This window comes from Stomoxys calcitrans, chromosome 5 (assembly GCF_963082655.1).
Source record: "Stomoxys calcitrans chromosome 5, idStoCalc2.1, whole genome shotgun sequence".
NCBI lineage: Eukaryota > Metazoa > Arthropoda > Insecta > Diptera > Muscidae > Stomoxys > Stomoxys calcitrans.
Window position 1 is genome coordinate 57,822,049 of NC_081556.1, and position 22,028 is coordinate 57,844,076.

At 41.1% G+C, this 22,028-nt stretch overlaps 1 protein-coding gene and 1 non-coding gene across 2 annotated transcripts in view; one reads left to right on the forward strand and one right to left on the reverse strand.

Annotated features, from left to right (window-relative positions):
* The first annotated feature begins 577 nt into the window (after nucleotides 1–577).
* Nucleotides 578–22,028, forward strand: part of LOC106092647 (exostosin-1) — a 418,420-nt gene continuing 396,969 nt past the window's right edge. The window contains exon 1 of the mRNA XM_059370307.1: nucleotides 578–2,483. Within this exon, the coding sequence (XP_059226290.1) occupies nucleotides 1,591–2,483 (893 nt within the window). The 5' untranslated portion in view covers nucleotides 578–1,590. The remainder of the gene's footprint in view (nucleotides 2,484–22,028) is intronic.
* Trnak-cuu (transfer RNA lysine (anticodon CUU)) lies at nucleotides 5,829–5,905 on the reverse strand. The gene has a single exon. It is a non-coding gene; the product is annotated as a tRNA-Lys (tRNA).

Consider the following 22,028-nt stretch of genomic DNA (forward strand, 5'->3'; position numbering starts at 1 on the left):
CTGACTTCTAAATAGAGGCAACAAAGCATTGAAAAATGTAAGCAATTCAAAACCTGGATTAAACGTTCTGGAATGGCTAAATTGCTTAGGATTTTAATAAAATCACATACATGAACTCCGAGAAATTTTATTTAAAATTGACATGACTTATTATTTTTGTTTGGTTAAAGTACAAAGCATTTAGCGGGAACAGTGTTTTAATTATACATCAGCTAACGAATCCGCTAGACTGGTAAATAAAACAACCTAAATTTTAAAAAAAAGTATTATGTAATGATTGAAATTTTTTCTAGTTGTTATTGTAGCAGTGTTTTGCACACTGAAATTTTTTTAGTGTGTCATATAAGTAATCGCGAAAAACATGAACTGTGAACAACGAAGAGTAACTCCTTTTTGCGCACATAGACAACACTTAACTAAATCATGGCCACATACAATGCTAATAAAGGGGCAAATATTTTTACTTGGACCCAATAACATTTGTTTTGATTCTTATTGGACTTTTTCCATTCCACCGTCATTCGCTGTCATAGCTGTCAAAGTACTCTCCTCTCACATTCGGTTGGTAATGTTGTTTAGTGTTTAGTGTTCAGTAAAGGAAATCGTAAATCGTGAAAATCCCGAAAAATTGCTTATTTATTAAAGAAAATCTCCATGAAAAGCAATAAAATTGTGTTCAACTTAATTGTTATTGGTGTAGTGTAGAAATGTGTTACAAATATAGTAAAATTGTCCTTTAGAATATCTGGAAAGGAAGTTGGCTAACGCCCCCAAAAATGTAAGGAAAAATTCCGCGCGCCCCGCCAACGATAAGGCACGACGACAGACACAGACGGGCCAAAAAAGAGCAATAACTACCAACTCACCAGCTCTTCCAGAACCAAACATCAATTACCCTAAGATAAACGAAACTAAAATCCAAACTCTGTGGTTGTTTCATAAAATGCTTCTGGTAAATTAAAGGAAAGCTCAGCAAAAGAATCTGTACATATCATTCATATCCGTCGTCGTTGTGGTGCGTGTGTTGGCAGTGTTATGTTTTCCGCCGAAGGGAAACCCAAATATAATGCAAAAAAATAACAAAACGAAAAGTTGCAGATAACCAAAAAAAAAAAAATGTGCAATTCTTGGAATAGATACAAAAGACAACAATGTTGTGTGCCACAGTTCGCCCCATTTAATAACTGCAAGATTTTAGAATTTGTGCAACGTCGGTCGCCGAGATGCAAACGCATTCGCGTAGTGAATTGGGTGAACTCGTGAAAGAACAGCAGTAGTAGGTAGGAAAAACGAATTAAACCAATGAATGACACCACTAGAAAAGCACAAGTGAAAATTTGTTGTAAAAATCCCTACTCACCGTGAATGAAACCAACCAACCAAGCTCCCTCCGAATCCCACCTTTGCAAATACCCACAATCCGTGCTCACATATCTATCCTACCACTGTTCTACTTCGTGCACTACGTCAAATAACAACACAAACCCCACTCACCAAACCACCACAACTAACTATTTATTAGAACCATTAACTTAGTAGTGCGGAGTAGAGCAAGGAAAATAGTTCTCCTAACTTTCGTCTAAAAACAAAATGCAAGCTAAGAAGCGTTACATTCTGGTCTTTGTATCGTGCGCGTTTCTGGCCTACTGCTATTTCGGTGGTTACCGGCTGAAAACTGCTACGCATAGACGTCGTAATAACGGACTGCCCTCGTCCTCCTCATCGGTTGCGGATAGTGACAGTGAAACGTTGGAACAATTGGGCTGTTTTATGAAAAGTGATTCGAGTCGGGACTTTTTACAACACATTAATCCCGACACAGCAGAGACGGTGGTGAAGGCTCGAAGTGCCCTGTTAAATGCCGTCTCTGATGCGGCACCGGCCGCCGCTATAGATCAACAGCCTGTCAATACAAATGGTCAAAGTAGTTCGTCATCGTCGCGTTCGTGTCGCATGGAGACTTGTTTTGATTTTGGCAAGTGCTACAGCGGATTTCTTATCTACGTGTATCCGCCAGAACCCCTTAACTCACTGGGTGCTGCGCCGCCTATATCACCGAATTACCAAAAAATCATTACAGCCATACAGGAGTCGCGATATTATACAGCCGATCCGCAAAAGGCTTGTCTATTTGTCTTGGGCATAGATACGTTGGACCGCGATTCGCTTTCAGAGGATTACGTGCGAAATGTACCGTCTCGTTTGGCCCGTCTACCCCACTGGAATAATGGACGCAATCATGTCATCTTCAATCTGTATTCGGGCACCTGGCCAGATTATGTCGAACATTCGCTAGGTTTCGACACGGGCGAAGCGATATTGGCCAAGGCAAGCATGAGTGTTCAGCATGTGCGCCATGGCTTTGACATAAGCATTCCACTGTTTCACAAACAGTTTCCATTGCGTGCCGGTTCAACGGGTCTAGCATCATCTATGCATTTTCCATCTAATAAAAAGTACCTGTTGGCATTCAAAGGAAAACGGTAAGTAAAAAATTAAGATTCATATGCTATCACATGTCAATGAATTTATTTTGCGGCTATTGAGAAATGGGCGTAAGTGCAGTTTAAAAGGCGCACAAATGTTTTTCGCAATTTCTTTGTGGGCATACTGAAATAGAACTATTAGGCAATTAAAACAATGCAAACTCTCCTTGGCCGGTATCTAGCTTTTCATACTTTATATATGTGAAGTAAAGCAAAGGCATGTAGCTTCCTGGTGGCTCGTTCATTTAATCCACCCACCACCATGGATGGGATCTGTCTTGTTCTTTGAACGATTGTTATAGGCAGAATATAATTGGATTCCATAAGAGGAGTGCTTTTGCAATTTTTTAATACTTGGATCTATGTATATTGCGGCCTGCAAGTACTCTAAATCAGATAATGCACAAATAAAGACCAAACAAAGGCGCCGAGTCGAGCAATTTTCGGTGGAGTGGGAGTCAGAGTCGAGTAATTTTCGACGGAATCGAAGTCGAGTAAATTACGTCGACGTCGACTCCAGACAAAACAAAATTGAATAATGATAGTCGAGTATAAAATTATCAACATAAAAAAATGTCTTTAATAAAAATTTCATTAAAATTTTGTCTCTTAAAAATTTCATCGAAATTTTGCCATTAGAAATAATCCTTTTGGAAGTTTTCCTTCAGAAAAATATAAATGTCTTTAATAATTTTTTCAAATATTGTATTTAAAAATGTTTGTCTTTAAAAAATATTTGACGGAAAAATTCTAAAAAAAATTCGTTATTTTGTGAAAAAAATTTCATTAAAATTTTGTGTTTGCAAAAAAATTTCATCGAATTTCGTTTAATTGTTTAAGTGAACTTTAAAATTTTTAGTGTTTTGATATTTAAAAATATCAAAAACTTTCACACGTTTTTTGACAATTTCCGTTCTTGAACAGTTGGAATGCCAAAATCAGGAAAAAGTTGGCCCATTACGTATGTGTAGTGGGAAAAAACTTTGAAGTACATAGTTTACCTTTTTTTGTATATTGTAAATTAAAATCAATCTAACCCAATATGGGACAGCAAACGAGACCCATTTAGAAGTAACTACGCAAAACTTCATGTGGATAGCCCCATTCGTTCAGACGAGTACATTTATATTGACTACGGATATTGCTAGATTGACTTAGAATATCCATGCGATTGAGAATACTTATTCCTAGTAGGGCCAAAGATAAATATTTCGAGGTGTTACAAACAAAATGACGAGATTTGGAAAAATTCACTTTTAGGGCGCCCCCCCATTATTCTTGAGCCCTGGAACGAGAATCGGAAGACTGTTTCTGGAGCAAAGGCCCTCGAGTTCTCTTGCGACCAAAAATTCCCTCTTGGGATTGCCTTTGTAACCACGATGTGATGTCTTCATACTCATTATTAAACTCATCGCTTTCATCCTAAATTTGGATAATAATGAAAATTGGAAAAAGCGCTGCAGATGAATTTTCTGCTTTCTTTTTCATAATATACCCCTTAATACCTCTCATTTGATATCCATATTGCCTAGAGTGAAAGGGGGTTCAAAATCCTGTAGGACCTTCCCACGCAAAATCAAAATCGAAAATTTGCCAAAGTTCTTTTGTCACTGTAAAATAAGTAAAGATAACTCAAGTTTTATTTATTGAAAAATGTGGTCGCTACTGGGTGCAAAAACTGACCTATCGGCGGTGACATATTATCACAAAGTCGGAGTTTAATTTTGTATGACATTTTTTCAGTTGGGCTCATTTTAACCCTCTCACATTAGTTTTATGTTGTTGTAGCAGTTTGTTGCGTTCTATCTTTCGTCTTCTTGATTCTTTTGAGTGTCCAGATCCAGGAACTCTGCGACTAAGATGGCGTGCTTCCAGAGGGATCTGAGTCTAAGTCGAGTAGGTTTGGCTGGGCTGTTTACTTGGTGACGTGTCTCGTGTCGTCCCTAGTCACAGTCGGGACATACATCTTGCACGTCGGCATCAATCCTTGCTCTGTGGGAGTTGAGGCGGCCGCATCTGCCGGAACGTAATTGAGGCAGAACTACTCGGGTTTGCCGGGGTGGTCAATTTCTTCAGGTGCAACTGGAGGCGGTCGTTCTCCAAGGACGACATTCATCCGGTGGCTATTTACCGCATCTGCTACCGTGTCTGCATGAATGTTGTCTAGACCTGCTTGATATGCCGCTTGATCTATAGGTTCTCTGTTGTAGTTGTTGTTGCCGGATCGTAATTAAGCCGCGGTAGGCCATTTTATTCAGGTGCAATGGGAACCTGTCGTTCTCCAAGGACTTCATTGAAGTTTAATGATTTCAAAAGGATCGATTGGTTCTAAATAAGGCGTATTTATCAGGAGGTCGCATCAACCAAGCTGATAGTAATTGATATCTCAATTCATTTTTGAATTCGCCTTACAAAAATATAAACTTCAAAATAAATATTTATACCCTACACCACTACTGTGATACAAGGTATTATAACTTAGTACATTTGTTTGTAACACCCAGAAGGAAGAGAGATAGACCCATTGATAAGTATACCGAGCGACTCAGAATCATTTACTGATTCGATTTAGCTTTGTCCGTCTGTCCATATTAATTTGTGTACAAACTACAGGTCGCAGTTTTCATCTGATCGTCTTAAAATTTGGTACAGACATGTTTTTTGGCCTAGAGACGAAGCCTATTGAAATTGGAAAAATCGGTTCAGATTTGGATGTAGCTCCTATATACATGTTCTTCCGATTTGCAGTAATATTGCAATAAAATTGTCTTTTGTTAACCGATTCTCCCGAAATTCGGCAGTAAAGATTTTCTTATGACTCTCGACATTACTGGTGATTTTCATGGAAACGGTTCAGATTTGGAAATAGCTCTCATATCTATCTTTCGTCTGCTTTATTCTGTTGACGACTAGGATGGGGTGCTTCCAGAGGGATTTGGTTCTGAATCGAGTGGGTTTGGCTTGACAGTTAAACAGGTGATGTGTGTCGTGTGGTTTCTGGTCACAATCGGGACATGCATCTTGCACGTCTGCATTCATCCTAGCTCTGTAGGAATTGAGGCGGCCGCATCTGCCGGAACGTAATTGAGGCAGAACTACTCGGGTTTGCCGGGGTGGAGTGCCCACTACTGTTGTCAGCTTTATTAAATAAACAGGGGAGTCTTTAATAAGGATGTAATGAGAACATGGTTTGGGTATGAGAAGGACACGAACCCCCCACCCGACTGAAGCTAGGATATAAAAGGCTCCCATAGTCCTACCTCTTCCCAAGTCCCTGAATGCCAAGATATTTTTTCAGAATATGCATTCTAATCGAATTTCGTTCGTGTACATTATAGAATTTGACTCCCAACGTGGGGCTCGAACCCACGACCCTGAGATTAAGAGTCTCATGCTCTACCGACTGAGCTAGCCGGTGCAACTGGAGGCGGTCGTTCTCCAAGGACGACATTCACCCGGTAGCTATTTACCGCATCTGCTACCGTGTCTGCATGAATGTTGTCTAAATCTGGTTGATATGCCGCTTGATCTAGTTCACTCTTGTAGAGCTGAACTTCACGCTCTAGATCATGTATATCTTCCTTAAGGCTTCTGGGCGGTGGATATCCATCCACAAGATGATGATTTGGACAGCATGTAGTTATGTCTTCGCACTGGTAGGATCTTTGTCTCCTGATAGAGGTGGTCCACATGAGAACTGAGGAGACACCCCGTCGCAGTTAGGAGGGCGGCATTCTGACAGATCTGAATATTATTCCACTGCGTGTAACAAGGCTGACGAGACCACACTGGCGCTGCATAACTTACCACAGACCGGCCAATTGCTTTGTACGTGGTCAACAAGGTTTTTTTTTTGTCTGCACCCTATGTGCTGCCGGCAAGTGACTTGAGGAACTTGTTTCTACTTTTGACTTCATCGCAAATTGCTGTGGCATGTGGGGAGAATGTGTAAGAGCTGTCAAATGTGACGCCAAGTATTTTGGGACCCTTGATGGTCGGAATCATTTCTCCATCGACCATTACAGTCAGCTCGGCATTCACCTCACTCGTATTTTTAGTGAACAATGTGACTGACGATTTGGTGGCAGATATCTTCAGAAGTTCGTTGAGGTAGACGTTCAACCTGTCGCAGATGTCGACAATGGGTAGGGGGCCTGATGCCATGATCGTACAATCGTCCGCATATGATACGATCTATATGCCGTCTGGAGGGGGTGGAATGGAAGATAGGTAGAGGTTAAAGCGTGCCGGAGATATCGCCCCGCCTTGGGGACCTCCCTGTTTCACTCTACAATGCTTCGACTTCTTATCCACCAGCATTTCAGGCCTGGCTAGAAGAACGTGTTGGCGATGTCCTTAAATAGTTTGGCATGGCTGACCGTGCCGAATGCCTTCGAGAGATTCAGTGGCACGAGGACCGTCCTTTCGCATGTTGTTGTTGTTGTTGTAGCAGTTTATTGTGTACTATCTTTCGTCTGCTTGATTCTGTTGAGTGTCAAGACCCAGGAACTCCGCGACTAAGATGGGGTGCGTCCACAGGGATCTGGGTCTGAGTCGAGTGGGTCTGGCCGGGCAGTTAAACAGGTGACGTGTATCGTGCGGTCCCTGGTTACAATCGGGACATACATCTTGCACGTCGGCATCAATCCTAGCTCTGTGGGAATTGAGGCGGCTGCATCTGCCGGAACGTAATTGAGCCAGAATCACTCTGGTTTGCCGGGGGAGGTCGATTTCTTCGGGTGCAATGGGTGGCGGTCGTACTCCAAGGACTACATTCACCCGGTAGCCAGTTAACGCGTCTGCTACCGTGTCTGCATGAATGTTGTTCAGACCCGCTTGATATGCCGCTTGATCTAGAGGTTCTCTCTTGTAGCGCTGGACCTCACGCTCTAGATCATGTAGATCTACCTTAAGGCTTCTGGGCGGTGGGTATCTATCCACAAGATGATGATTTGGATGATTTCTGCGATAACAGCCCAAAAGGTATTGCTTAGACAGCATGTAGTTATGTCTTCGCACTGGTAGGATCTTTGTCTCCTGGTGGAGGTGGTCCACATGAGAACTAAGGAGGCAGCCCGTCGCAGTTCGGAGGGCGGCATTCTGACAGATCTGAATATTATTCCACTGCGTGTCACAAAGCTGACGTGACCACACTGGCGCTGCATAACTTACCACAGACCGGCCAATTGCTTTGTACGTGGTCAACAAGGTTTCTTTGTCTGCACCCCAAGTGCTGCCAGCGAGTGACTTGAGGACCTTGTTTCTACTTTTGACTTTATTGCAGATTGCTGTGGCATGTGGGGAGAAAGTGTAGGAGCTGTCAAATGTGACGCCAAGTATTTTGGGACACTTGATGGTCGGAATCAATTCTCCATCGACCATCACAGTCAGCTCAGAATTCACCTCACGCGTATTTGTAGTGAACAGTGTGGCTGAAGATTTGGTGGCGGATATCTTCAGATTTCTTGCAGCGAAATATGAGGCGAGCTCGTTGAGGTAGACGTTCAACCTATCGCAGATGTCATCAATGGGTGGGGGGCCTGATGCCAAGATCGTACAGTCGTCCGCATATGATACGATCTCTATGCCGTCTGGAGGAGGTGGGATGGAGGAAAGGTAGAGGTTAAACAGAGCCGGAGATATCACCCCGCCTTGGGGAACTCCCTGTTTCACTCTACGGTGTTTTGACTTCTTATCCCTAAATTCCACAAATGACTGGCGGCCACACAGATAATTCGCGACCCAACGTTTAAGGCCTGGCTGGAGGGACGTGTTGGCGATGTCCTCAAATAATTTGGCATGGCTGACCGTGTCGAATGCCTTCGATAGGTCCAATGCCACGAGGACCGTCCTATCACATGGCCTGGGTTGATTGAAGCCACGGCAAATGTGTGTGGTGATGGCATGCAAAGCTGTTGTTGTGCTGTGCAGTCTCCGAAATCCGTGTTGATGCTCGGCGAATGGAAATTCTCCTACGAGGCTCGGGAGGAGTAATGCCTCAAGCGTCTTAGCCACTGGTGAGAGAAGGGAGATCGGTCTGTACGACTCCCCCAAACTCGGGTCTTTACCAGGCTTCAGTAGCGGGATCACTCTGCCCATTTTCCAGACATCGGGAACTATAAGAGTGTTCAATGACAGGTTAAGGACAGTGGTAAGGTACTCAACTCCAGGTAAATCCAGATTCTTCAGCATCAATGTAGAGATTCCGTCGGGGCCCAACGCCTTGGAAGATTTGGCGCCACGGATGACATTCGTAACTTCGCCCACGGTAAATTGTGATGGCTGTTCATCGGCTCGGAGACCACGAATACGGCGAATGGCTCTCCTCCTTGCCCTGTCTCTCTCGGGATGCACGATAAATTGACGGTTGAACAACCTGGCGCATCTCTTCGGATCAGTCACGGTTAACTCGCCAAAAGTGACTGAGGTCCTGTCGTCCCGTCTACCGGGGTTCGAGAGAGACTTAACAGTGGCCCACAATTTGCCTGCACCGGTGCCTAAGTTACATTGCTCCAAGTGTTCCAGCCACAAATTCCGCTTATGTTCGTTGACTACCCTGTTTATTTCCAGATTCAGCTCGCTGATTCTGGGGTTAGCGGGGTCCATAGCACGAATCCCATCACGCTCGTCTGCGAGTACCACTGCTTGCGCCGGGAAATTGGGTCGCACTTGCGGTATTCGACCGGCTGGTATAAAGCGAGCGGCTGCTGCGTTGATGATGTCTCGGAATTTCCTCTCGGCCACAAGCACATCAGAGGGGGGTGGCAGTTCATTGAAGCGGCGATTGGTATACTCTCTGAAGCCAGTCCAATTGGCCTTCTTATAGTTGATGAACGTTCGGCGCTCAGAGGTTATGAAGTCGGGTGGTCGGTCGATGGTGAGGATTATGGGGAGGTGGTCTGACCCCAAAGAGATGACGGCTTGCCAGGATACGTCACTCAGGAGATCAGGGGATGCGATTGAGATGTCTGGCGAGCTGCTGCACCTCCTCGTAATCCTAGTGGGGGCATCCTCATTCACCGTGCAAAAAGTGGAGCTATCTATCTGCTCTGCCAAAGCTATGCCACGCTGGTCGTTGCCTAGGGGAGAATGCCATGACGAGTGATGTGCATTGAAATCCCCCAGAACCAGACGACTATGGCCAGATAGCAACCCACTTATGTCGGGGCTGTAGGCCTGGCCATTAATCGGGACACAGCTGCCAACCGGCGGTATATACACGTTGTATATCTCTATCTCGGCAGTACCAGACTTGACTGCTACCCCCATACATTCCATGTATGGGTCACTAGCGTCAAGCGCAGGCGAGATAGGTCTATACTGCACGGAATGGTGTATAACGAAGGCCAATCCCCCACCTCCATTCCTTGAGCGATCCTTACGTAGCACATTGTAGCCGTGACAACTGTGCAAGCTGCAGGTGTTAGTCAGCTTTGTCTCCTGGATCGCTGCGACCGATATGCCCTTCCGACTTATAAAATCCACAATCTCATCAATCTTGCCTCGCAGTCCATTGCAGTTTAACTGCAGGAACGATACATTTCCCGACACTGGCCTGGCAATAGTAGGGCTAGGGTGCTGTCTTTGTATAAATTGCCGTACGGGAGAGGTCGGGGGGGTCACATAGTCCGACGACGAGGACGCCGAAGGCGACGACGGCGACGCTTGTGACCCACTGCTGGCTGTGTTCGCACAGCACCTAGCGACATAGCCAGTATGACTATACTCCCGTAGCGAAGTTAGGCCAGAGCAAGAACGGAAATGTACCCACTCCAAGCTCCTGTTACACCTCACCGACACTGACCGATGATGAAGGCGGTTCTGGCAAACGGAACAGAACCAGGGTCCGGGGTTCTTTTCAATCCCGGCACGGACCAAAAGCATACGGAGAAGGCACTCCGGGATGTGCCTCTCCCATGACGAAAAAAGACGAACACGTACACTGAAGCGTCCTTTCGCATGGCCTGGGCTGATTGAAGCCACGGCAAACGTGTGCCGATGGCATGCAAAGCAGATGTTGTGCTATGCGGTCTTCGGACCGGCGAATGGAAATTCTCATACTAGACTCGGGTAGAGTAATTTCTCAACCGTCTTTGCTACTGGTGAGAGAAGAGAGATCGGTCTGTACAACTCCCCCAAACTCGGGTTCTTTCTAGGCTTCAGTAGCGGAATCACTCTGCCCATTTTCCAGACATCGAGAATTATAAGAGTGTTCAAATTGGGCCGCACTTGGGATATACGACCGGCTGGCATAAAGCGAGCCGCTGATGTTAATGATGTCTCGGAATTTCCTCTCGGCAACTAGCACATCCGAGGAGTGTGTCACTTCACTGAAGCGGCGATTGGTGTACTCTTTGAAGCCAGCCCAATCGGCCTTCTTCTGATTGATAAACGTCCGGCGCTCAGAGGTTATGACGTGGGGATTGTCGGTCGATGGTGAGAATTAGGGGGAGGTGGGATACGTCACTCAGGAGATCAGGGGATGCAATGGAAATGTCTGGCGATCTGCTACACCTCCTTGTTATCCTAGTGGGGGCATCCTCATTCAACGTGGAGCCTTGAATATGCTCTGCTAAAGCATAAAAAGGACAAAAAGGACGAACACGTACACTGAGGGTCAATCCTGTGCGTACAACCGGCTGCCATGGGATTGTTGTAGGTCGTTGGCCGTTGCCAATGGGTCATTTGGTTCAGATTGATTTTGCTCCTACTTTTGTTGTTGTATTAGAGCGTTGTACACTGAGGCAACAGCCCTTGCCGATGAAAGACTCCATCTGATCAATCCGGTACATGCAACCCTGTAATGGGATTGACTACTACGTTTCTGAGTACGGAATTTCAAACGGGTGCAAGTTTATAATATTATCCTGAGGCCTTCTCGCAATTTCCAGTACATTTATATAATAGGTTCTCGAAAACAACATCGTCTCCTATGCCAGGATAGCGAAGAAGTCCGCTTGAGAGACGTTGCATTCATCCAGAAGCCTATATGATTTCCTGATGCCAAAGAATTGAATGAAGACTCATGCTTCAGCGCTCCCATACAGTTCAGACACATCCGTGTATACAGAGAGTTCCGGGAAGGTCGTAGCGCCCCCAACTCAGAGATCATTCCCACCAATCAACAAGGGGATCTCCCCTGGTACATATTCAATCGCGCCGCATATAGCATGCCGCCAAGCGGTATCACACATCCCTTGAGTTCGAGGAGCGCCCTGTACCTGACTCCCTAAATCTCATGGCGATCTTTGTTGCCACACACCCAACATTAAGGTCGAATACATAGAATCGATAATGGCACTAAGCCCCTCTCTCTTGCCACAGAGATAAGCACTACCGCGGTACCCTGTACCTTCTCGATAATCCTTCGAAGTGCGCAGTTATGCAGAGCTTTGCGATACACTAGGCTAACAGGTAAAAATTGGCCTTACGAATGCCGTAAAAATCTAGTGCCGTAAACGTCTTCGTATGAATTTACGACAGGATAAGAGCGCATTCAGCTCTCTTTTGACTCTTTCTTCGACGTTCTTTCTCCAACTTAGTTTCTGGTCAAAAATCACGCCCAAATACTTTTCCTCCGAAGAGAGCTGTAGCTCCAACTTTTCCAGCACAGGTCCCTTAGGTTATGTAAGGTTAGGTTGAAAAGAGGGTGCGGATATTAATCCGCACCATGCCACTATAGACATAAGCCAGTAATCGGCTTGTTGTGCGCTCTAAATACTAAAAAGTAATTCCGAAAAAGAAAATAAAGGTTAGAAATTTCGTGCTTCTTACAAAGGTGCCTTAACATAATACTTCAATGATATTTTGTCAACAGAAAAGTCATTGAAATTTAGTCGTTAGAAAAATTTTAATAAAAGTGTTGTCCTTAAAAAATTTTCTTTCTTCGAAGTTTTATCTTGACTTAGAAAAAACTTTGCTATTGAATCTGTGTCCAGATTAGGCCAATGGGTTTTTGTGTTTTTTGGTTCTACTTAGAATATAAAAGCAAAATAAAGACTTAAAAAGTTTAGGCAAAATACAGTATAGCAATTTTTTTTAAAAAAAAATGTTATTGCCATTTTGGCTTTAAAAAATAATTTCGAATTAGGCTCAAAACCCGGCAATAGTTTGTCGTTAGAGAAATTTTTCGGGTCCGGGTCCGACACTGGTTGAAGTTTTGAAATTTTGTCTTAAGAAATTTTTTTTTTAAATTTCTTTAGAAAAAATTTCAATAACATTTTGTTTGTAGTAAGAGTTCCATTACAATTTCAGAAAATAATTTTTGGCGGCCCTGGTCTGATCTAAATTTTGTTTTTATAAAATACTAGCTGGTGTTTTCGGGGGAGAGGTGGTCCCCCAGATACTTGGCTCTGAAAAATATCTGCATCGTGCTCCTCTCTTAAATACCATTTATTTAAACCCCATATTGCCATTGGCTTAAGAGGAGTTTACAGGATGAGGCGTCCCCCTAATCTCAAATACCTTTCATTTGAGCCACGTATTGACATGGTCGAAAATTTTTTTCACTTTGGGGGTGTTTTGGGAAAGGGGTGATGGCCTTAATACATGGTCCTACATTTGGATATGAAATTTGTATTCTACTCCCAACTACCATTATTTGAGCCCCATATTGTGATGGTCACTAAAAAATTGCTGTTTGTGGCGTATTTTGGGAAAGGGGTAGACCCCTTAGAAAATTGGTTCCGAAAATGGATATCAATTCTTGCTCTACCCCCCAATACCTTTTATTTAAACCCCACATTGTCATGGTCGGTATATATGCCAGATTTAGGGGTGTTTTGGGGAGTGGGGTGGTCTCCCAAATTCCAAGCCCTGAAAATATATCATCAACGTGCTCTATTTTCATTTATTTGAACCCCATATTGCCATTGCCCTCAAAATTGGAAATCAAAATCGTTTTCTAATCTCATTTTAACTCCTTATTGCAAAAGTCAGCAAATATGCCCGGTTTGGGGTATTGCGCCTAAAAACTATGAATATTTAGTTCCATTCTCCTTAAGATCCAAATAGTCTTGGTGAGCAAATACGTCCTATTTGGGGGTTGTTATGGTTGTGGGACGTCCCCTAGACAGTTGGTCCCTAATGTTGATATCAGATACGTGGTTTACCTTTAATTTGAGTCCCATATTTCCATAGTCGGCAAACATGACCGGCTTGGGGGGTGTTTTGGGGGATGGGCGGCCACTCCGTGAGTTGGCCTTGAAAATATATATCGGATTCGGACCCTCTTATTTGAGCCTCATATTGTAATAGTCAGAAAATACTTACACCGTATACACTTTTCCCGAATATTGATATCAAATTCGTGCTTTACTCCCAAAGATCTTTCATTTGAGCCCCATATTGCTATGGTCGTAAATTTGTCCCCTTTGGGGTATGATTTTGGTGAGAGGCGGCCTTCCAAACACTTGGTCCCATATTTGGATATCAGATTCGTATTCTACATTCAAATACCTTTTATTTAAGCCCCATATTCCCATGGTCAGTAAATAAGTCTTGTTTGGGGAAGGGGTGACCCCCAGAGACGTGGAGACGTTGGATATCAGATTCGTATTCTACTCGCAAATACCTTTCATTTGAGTCCCATATTGCCATGGTCGGTAAATATGTTCCATTTAGGGGTGTTTTGGGGCTTGGGGTGGCCCCCTAGCACTTGGTCCGACAATTGGATATCAGATACGTTTTCTTATTCTAAATACCTTTCATTTGAGTCCCATATTGTCGTGATTGGTTTAAATATATGTTTGGTAGGTTTTAGGGTGGGGCAGCCCCACTAGGTACCCCATCCGAAATTTGGATACCAAATTTTTATTTTTAGGGTACTATATGAGATCACACAAAATTTCGCTTAAATCGCACCACCCATGTCCGAGATCTGGCGTTTCTGAAAATTAGGGTAAGGGGGAGGGTCCGCTCCCCTCTTCAGATATCAAAAAATGTAGTACCCTATTTTCTATTGTGTAGTACGCAAGAAATGTAATTTGTCACAGAAAGAATGTCTGTCATAACACAAAAATACATGTATTGGGAAAAGTACAGCTAATAGACAGGGTTGTCGAGCTTGGTTAATGTGGTAATTGTATCATTGATGCGTTTTCGCTATTAATACGATTCAAATACAACAAACCAACGCGCGACCCTTGAAGCCATCACACCTAACATGGCTGAAAAGTCTTCTAACCAAAGACGAAACGCGTCCCATAGTGGTTGATGTGTGTTACTATCTTTGGCTTTCCTTTCCATTTGCATCTCCGATCATTGAACTCGTCTCGAAAGAGAAACAAACAAAAAAATTTTCCCCAAAGAGGTGTCGCACTACGGGATGCCGTTCGGACTCGGCTATAAAAAAAGGTCCCTTATCATTAAGTTTAAACTTGAATCGAAAAGCACTCATTGATGTGTGAGAATTCGACCCTTCTCGGTTCCTGATGGTAATGTTCTTCCTTAGGGTAATGTTCTCATTGGGGGTGAGATGGCATCTCAGACATTGTGACTCAAATATGGATATTAAATTCGTGCTGCACTTCAAAATCCCTTTAATTTGAGTCCCATATTGCCATGGCCGGTAAATATGAACCGTTTGGAGGGTGTTTTGGGGCTGGGAAGGCCACCGGCACTTTACACTGAAAAAATATATCAAATTCGTTCTTTATTCCCTACGGAAATGTAGTTTAGGGGATGCTTTAGGGCGTACACCAAAATACTTGGCTCCAAAACTTGGGGTGCTTGGTCCCAAATTTTAATACCATATTCGTTTTCTGGTCTCCAATACCTTTCATTTGATACTTATATTGTTCCGATCGGTCTACTTTGGATTTTGGGTTGTGTTTTTGGCATAAGGGGGAGGGTCCGTCCCCCTTCCGATACCGAAAATTATATAGTGTATGTTTCCTTCCAGACAAACCTACACAAAATGCGAAAATTTCGAGAAAATCGGTTCTGCCGTTTTTCAGTCTATACGGAACAAACGAACTGTACGGAACAAACGAACCATTTTGGGGGTTTTTGTGTCGACATGAATTTGTGTGCCAGATTCGTTATCTACTCCCGCATACTTTTCATTTGATACCCATGTTGTCCTTATCGGCCCACTTTTGATTTTGGGTGTTGTTTTTGGGGTAACGGTGGAGGGTCTGCCCCCTTCCGTTATCAATAAATTATAAAGCCTATTCCTACTTCCTGACCATATTCGTAACCTACTCCCGAATACCTTTCGTTTGAGTCCCATATTGTCATGATCGTCAAGTAAACCTATTATAAGGGTGGGCTTGGGCGGCCCCCCAGGTTCTTGAACCCAACTTTTATAATGAAGTTCGTACTCTACTCCTGAATACCTTTCATTTGAATACCATATTGTCCCCATCGGTCCACTTTTATTTTTGGGTAGTAATCTACTCCTGAATACCTTTCATTTGAATACCATATTTTCCCGATCGGTCCACTTTTATTTTTGGGTAGTACTTTTGTTGTAAGGGGGAGGTTCCGCTCCCTTCCCGATATAAGAAAATTATATGGCCTGTGTTTCCCTCCAGACCAAACTACACAATCTGTGAAAATTTCAAGGTAATCGGTTCAGCCGTTTTTGAGTCTATAACGAACAAACAAACACAAATTGAATTTTATAAATAAGATATTTATCCGCCCCGACAGCCCACACTCTGGCTACGTCCCTGCTTCTCTCGTCCAATTTTGGGACTTGTTTTTACATAATTTACTCGCTAATACCTTTCATTTGATACCACCTCATTCCATTCTTTAGTAGTGGGTATAAAACATGACATTTTTAAGTGCCCGGAGTCGAGCAATATTGCCTGGAGTCGAGTCGAAATTGCTCGACTCCTCAGCCCTAGACCAGACTACACCCAATACAACCAACTTACTTTACATTAATAATTAGTATTTGTGCACAATTTTGAATATATTGGGTTGCCCAAAAAGCAATTGCGGATTTTTTAAAAGAAAGTAAATGCATTTTTAATAAAACTTAGAATGAACTTTAATCAAATATACTTCTTTTACACTTTTTTTCTAAAGCAAGCTAAAAGTAACAGCTGATAACTGACAGAAGAAAGAATGCAATTACAGAGTCACAAGCAGTAAAAAAATTTGTCAACGCCGACTATATGAAAAATCCGCAATTACTTTTTGGGCAACCCAATACTTTTAGCATTGAGTCACGTTGAAAACTTAGATTTGCCAAATAGAAATTCGAAAAGCGATTTGTGATTATATTTATTATTTTCTCAACATACTCTTCAGGTGTACTCGAAAAGGCACCAGACGGTTTATACCAAATGAAGAGGACCTAGTTTCCGTTCCAAAGCTTAGAAGATTTCACTTCGAGTATTGTGTGACAGAGTTCAATTTTATGTCTTGGTGGTTTACAATATAAAATTGGGTAGAAAAATGTTAAAGGGCAAGCAGCCGGCGCAGGCATATGGATAAAGTTGTGATCTATCATTAACCAAAATGTTTTGTGCACTCCAATAGAAAGTTTTTTTAGTCTTGAAAGAAAAATTAAAGACCAATTTTAAAATATAATTTTTAAAAGTGTTTGTTTTAGATGATAATTCGGGATTACATACTGACTTAATTAATAATTGATTTGAAATGTCCATCTGGCAGACTGCCTGTCAATATATTTTTTTTATGCAATTAAACCTCATTACGAAATAGATTTCATGTTTATTTTTACAATAGTGGTCTAACCGATTCGAAACCACAGAATAATGCTCATATTCACAAAACTTAAAGCAGCTTTAAAGTATGTTTATTTGACAGTTTTATAAAGGAAATCTGTTAAATAATCCTACTTTAAAGTTGCATAAAGTTTTGTGAATAGGGGCATAATTCTTTTCACTGATCAAAGTTGAAATACCAAAAAATTTATCCGGAATTAGTTAGTTGATAAAAGTCTATATGTTAACACCGGTACTCACAAAACTTAATGAAGATTTGAAATAGGTTAATTTGAAAGATTTTTTATAGAACTGTCAAATAAACATATTATAAGGCTTCACTAAGTTTTGTGAATAATGCCGTAGAATGAGAGTAAAGAACTGTGGTACTATTATCGCGACGACGGAAGATCAACTATTGTACAAGTAGACTTGAAAAACTCTGCCATAAAAGGTCTTTATGACCTTTTATGGCAGACGAAGTATGTTCTTCTACAATAAGATCTTTCGTAAACTTTCGAAAGAGTCGATTATTTCATATTAATTTTCAAAGTGTCATAAACTTTTTATAGAGATAGAGCAAAAAGTTTATGTCGATTATATAAAGTGCAGCATTTTCTGTAACGGGTTGGAACAACCTTTTATGCATACAAAAGCGATGTGCTAGTAGAGTAATCAACTAGGGGAATTTTTTTTTTGTCGTCGTCGTCATTGACGTTGTAGCGACATTTGCTTTTACAGATGAGCAAGCTCGTTCCGGTCCATGGTGCCGATCGCCGCGGGAACGTTATGGCCAATGGTTATTTACAGGCGCCAATAACTCGCCTGGATATTACCAGCATCATAGGCACTCAGTATTTAAGCAAGAGCCTGTGCCGCCCGTTATCTCACTGAGACTCTCCACTCGGAAGCGCTGATTATCCGCTATTGCAATTACATTTACTCCGAATGAAGCATTCCACTATCCGCAATCTGTGAACGCCCGGTAGCTACCAGCTAAGTTTTTCGTGATAATGATGGAAACCACATAGATCGAAGTCCCAGCTAATAGCTATTCCGTGCCGGGGAATTTATAGTAATTATTGATGTTGTTGTTGTAACAATGTGTGTACCCTTAGGCGTCAGCCCTTGCCGATGAAAGACTCCGTCGGATTTTCCTAACACCCTTAAACATGGTTCTCTAATCGCCGAAGGAAATAAAGAAATATGTAACATGTTTGCAAACTTTTTTGTCTCGACATATTCTGATAAAATGTATAATGTCAACTCTGAACATCCGTACGAGATTCTTCAATCCTCTTTAATAGGTATGCCTCGAATAATTATTGATACCGTTTCTAAGAACTTGAAATCTCTAAAATGCTTTTTTATACCAGACCCTGATGGGGTATCCGCTAGTGTACTCAAATTTTGCGCTGATCACCTTTAATTTCCTTTAGCCGTGATTTTCAAAAGGTCTATAAAATTAGGACTCGTAGTTGAACTATGGAAGAAATCCCATATTAGTAGGTTCAATGTATCAAATTACAGAGGCATTGCAAAGTTAAGTACTATACCAAAACTTCTTGAAGAGATTATGACTAATAACATCTTCCATCAAGTTTCTTCAATTTATTCAGATGCGCAACACGGGTTTAGTAAAGCTCGATCAACCGTTACAAATGTTTTACAGTTAGTAACTCTTGTCAATGATGGATATAGGCAGAGAAAACAGACTGATGATATATATACCGTCTTTAGTAAGGCGTTATCATCTTCACGGTCGTGAAATTGACATAGAAGAAACTTTTCTAGATCTTGGCATCCTCTTAGATCGTAAATTACATTTTAGACAACATATTTCTCATTTTAGCTCTCTTGGATTTATGAAAAGATGGAGTAAAGAATTTGAAGATCCTTCAGTTACTAAGAACTTATATATTTCTTTTGTCCGAAGTACACTTGAATATTGATCCGTTATTTGGGATCCGGTTTACACTATTAACAGAAATAAAATTGAGTCGGTACAGAAACAATTTCAGCTATTTTACCTTCGTAATCGTGGTTTGGAATTATCAAACAGTTCCTTCCTATACGGTTCGATTAAATTTAATAAAGCTCCCTACTCTCAGTAGCCGCAGGAAAATGTTGAATATCACTTTCATCTCAATACGGGAATTTGAAGTCCGAATTTTTTTTTGAGCCGGCTTAATATTAACGTTCCTTCAGGACCAACGAGAAATTTTCAACTGCTTAATATTCAAAATCATCAAAGCGATATTGCAAATAATGATCCTTTTAGTCGTATTTGTTATATTTTAATAAATATTATTATCTTTATGATCTTACTGAGGATAGATACTCATTAAAACTCATTGGACGGGTAACGTTTGGTACTTTCTAAATGTTGGATAAGACTCCACATTTCGACTGTTGAACTTATAATTCACACTTCAGGGCATTCATATTTTTTGAAATACTGTAAAAATCAATTATTTAATTTGGAAACTATACATACATTTATTGATTTTATTTTATGCTTTCATGAGAACTTCAGATAATCTTTTTATTATTCATCTTAAGAACGCCCTCTCCCCATTACTATTATATGCACCTCTTGATTAGGCTGGACAATGTTCAACAAACACGGGGATCTGGAGTACGCCGAAGATGCAGTCCACTTATTCAGATATGCAGGTCAAACTAAATAAGCTTTCCACAGAATCCCTTTATGTTGGTCTGAAGACCAACAATTGGTGGTGCGACAGAAGAAGTAGAAATCCGAATAAGAAAGGAACAGGGTCGTTTGCGTCTCTTGGAAATAAATTGGCACCAGAAACTATGAAGCTTAGCACAAAGATTAAAATATTTAATTCATGTGTTATGTCGGGTTTTCTATACAGAACTGAAACTTGGTTCATCACCAGCACCATAATCAATAAACTGCAAGTGTTCGTCAATCCCGTGGTAACAACAACAACAAGTGTTCGTAAACCGATGCTTTCGAAGAATATTGAAAATATGGTGCCCTCGTACCATATCAAACGAATCATTACTGACATATAACTGGCTAACAAATAATACGTGGCGACGAAAGTATGGATGGCAATCAATCCTTCAGTTAAATCCCCAAGGGCAACGCAATCGACTAGGACTAAGACAGACTAAAATAAGTTTGTAATATGTTATCATTTATAAACAGAGAGATAGAGAGAGAGAGAGAGAGAGCGTCTTACATACAGGTTGCCAAATATCATTTATGCCAAATATAATTCATATCGGTCCAAAACTAGATATATGTCACAAACAAGCATACTCGACATATGGGGCGTGTCTTCTTAAATAGTTATTATTATTATTCGTAAATTTAGATAAATAACGAAATAACATTATATTTCAGACAACTGAAACTTACAGCCAAAGCAATATTTGTTTCTTATTCCTGAATAATGTAGTTAAATTTTAATTTTTTATCTACCAATACATCCCGGTGGAACTCCCTTCTCACCAGGAGCCTCCTTAAGGACACCCAAAAAATAAAAAAGCTGCTGGTAGGAGAAAAATATTTCTCATGCTAAGTCAAAAGGAAATACTCGATAAGCATATAATTTTAAAAGCAAAAGCTCTAAATTCAGCTGGACCGAATCCTATATACCCTGCACCATGGACCGCATTTGAGAAGTTCTGTGAATTATTCTCCAAAAACGCAAGACTTAAATGAAAATCCAATTTTTATTTTCAAAAAAAAAAAAAATAAAGAGGCATCTTTACTTGTTCGGCCGGGCTGAACTTTTGATCCGCAGCACCTCAGATATATATATATTAACTAACTTTCATCATAATATGGTGACAAATGAATCATTTTTGAACCCAAAGCAGCTATTTATATCTAAATATAGTCAAATCTTTAGGAAAGCTAACACAACTCATTGTATCCAAATCATCGGTTAAAATGTAGCTTTCATGGACCGAAGAACTGAAATCAGCATATCGGTATATGTATATGGAAGCTATATCCAAATATAGACCGATGAGAACTATTCTTGACACAATTATTGGATAAGAAAGTCGCCCCCTATAGGCTTAAGTTGCGATAACTGTTTATATGGCAGCTATATCAGGTTATGATCCAATTTGGCCCATTAAAAATTCTAAGTATTTGCGTAAAATTTCAAGCGCCTCGCTTTACTCCTTCGATAGTTGGCGCGCTTTAGACAGACCTACTGACGGACGGACATGGTTTAATTGACTTGGAATGTCAAGCGGATAAAGAATATATACTCTGTTGGGTCTCAGATCAATACTTATGGTGGATGGTATAAAAAGATATTTAGTTCGTTTGTATTTTTTTTGCTTTGAATATAAACAATTATTTCTGAAAATAGTGCTGTAATGTTATATTAAAAGTATTTCGATATGTTTATTCTTGCTAGAATATGCAAATATATTCCAGGGAAAAAAAGCGCGCTTCTATAAGGTAAAGGCCATAAAATATTTTCTCATTTGTTATGACCAGTAGGTAAGTTGCAAGTTTTACAACGAATTTATGAACTTTGAAGTCTTTCGAACACAAATACATGCAATTGTATCTGCAAATAAACAGTATTCAGTAAACATTTTTACCACTTTTACAAATTTCACTAATCTTCGCATTTATACAAAATTTCTTTATTTTCTGTAAGTTATCACATACATCTACTTGTAACATAATTTGGAGAAATTTTTGTTTTTATGTTTAGATAGCTTCGCTACACCATAAAATAAATTTTTTAAATTATAAAGACATTGGCGGGTTTAGGTCCATTTCAGATCCTCACATTATTGATTTGTTTAGAGTATTTTTTACCTACTTTCAAAACCATATCACAAAGTTTCAGTGTGG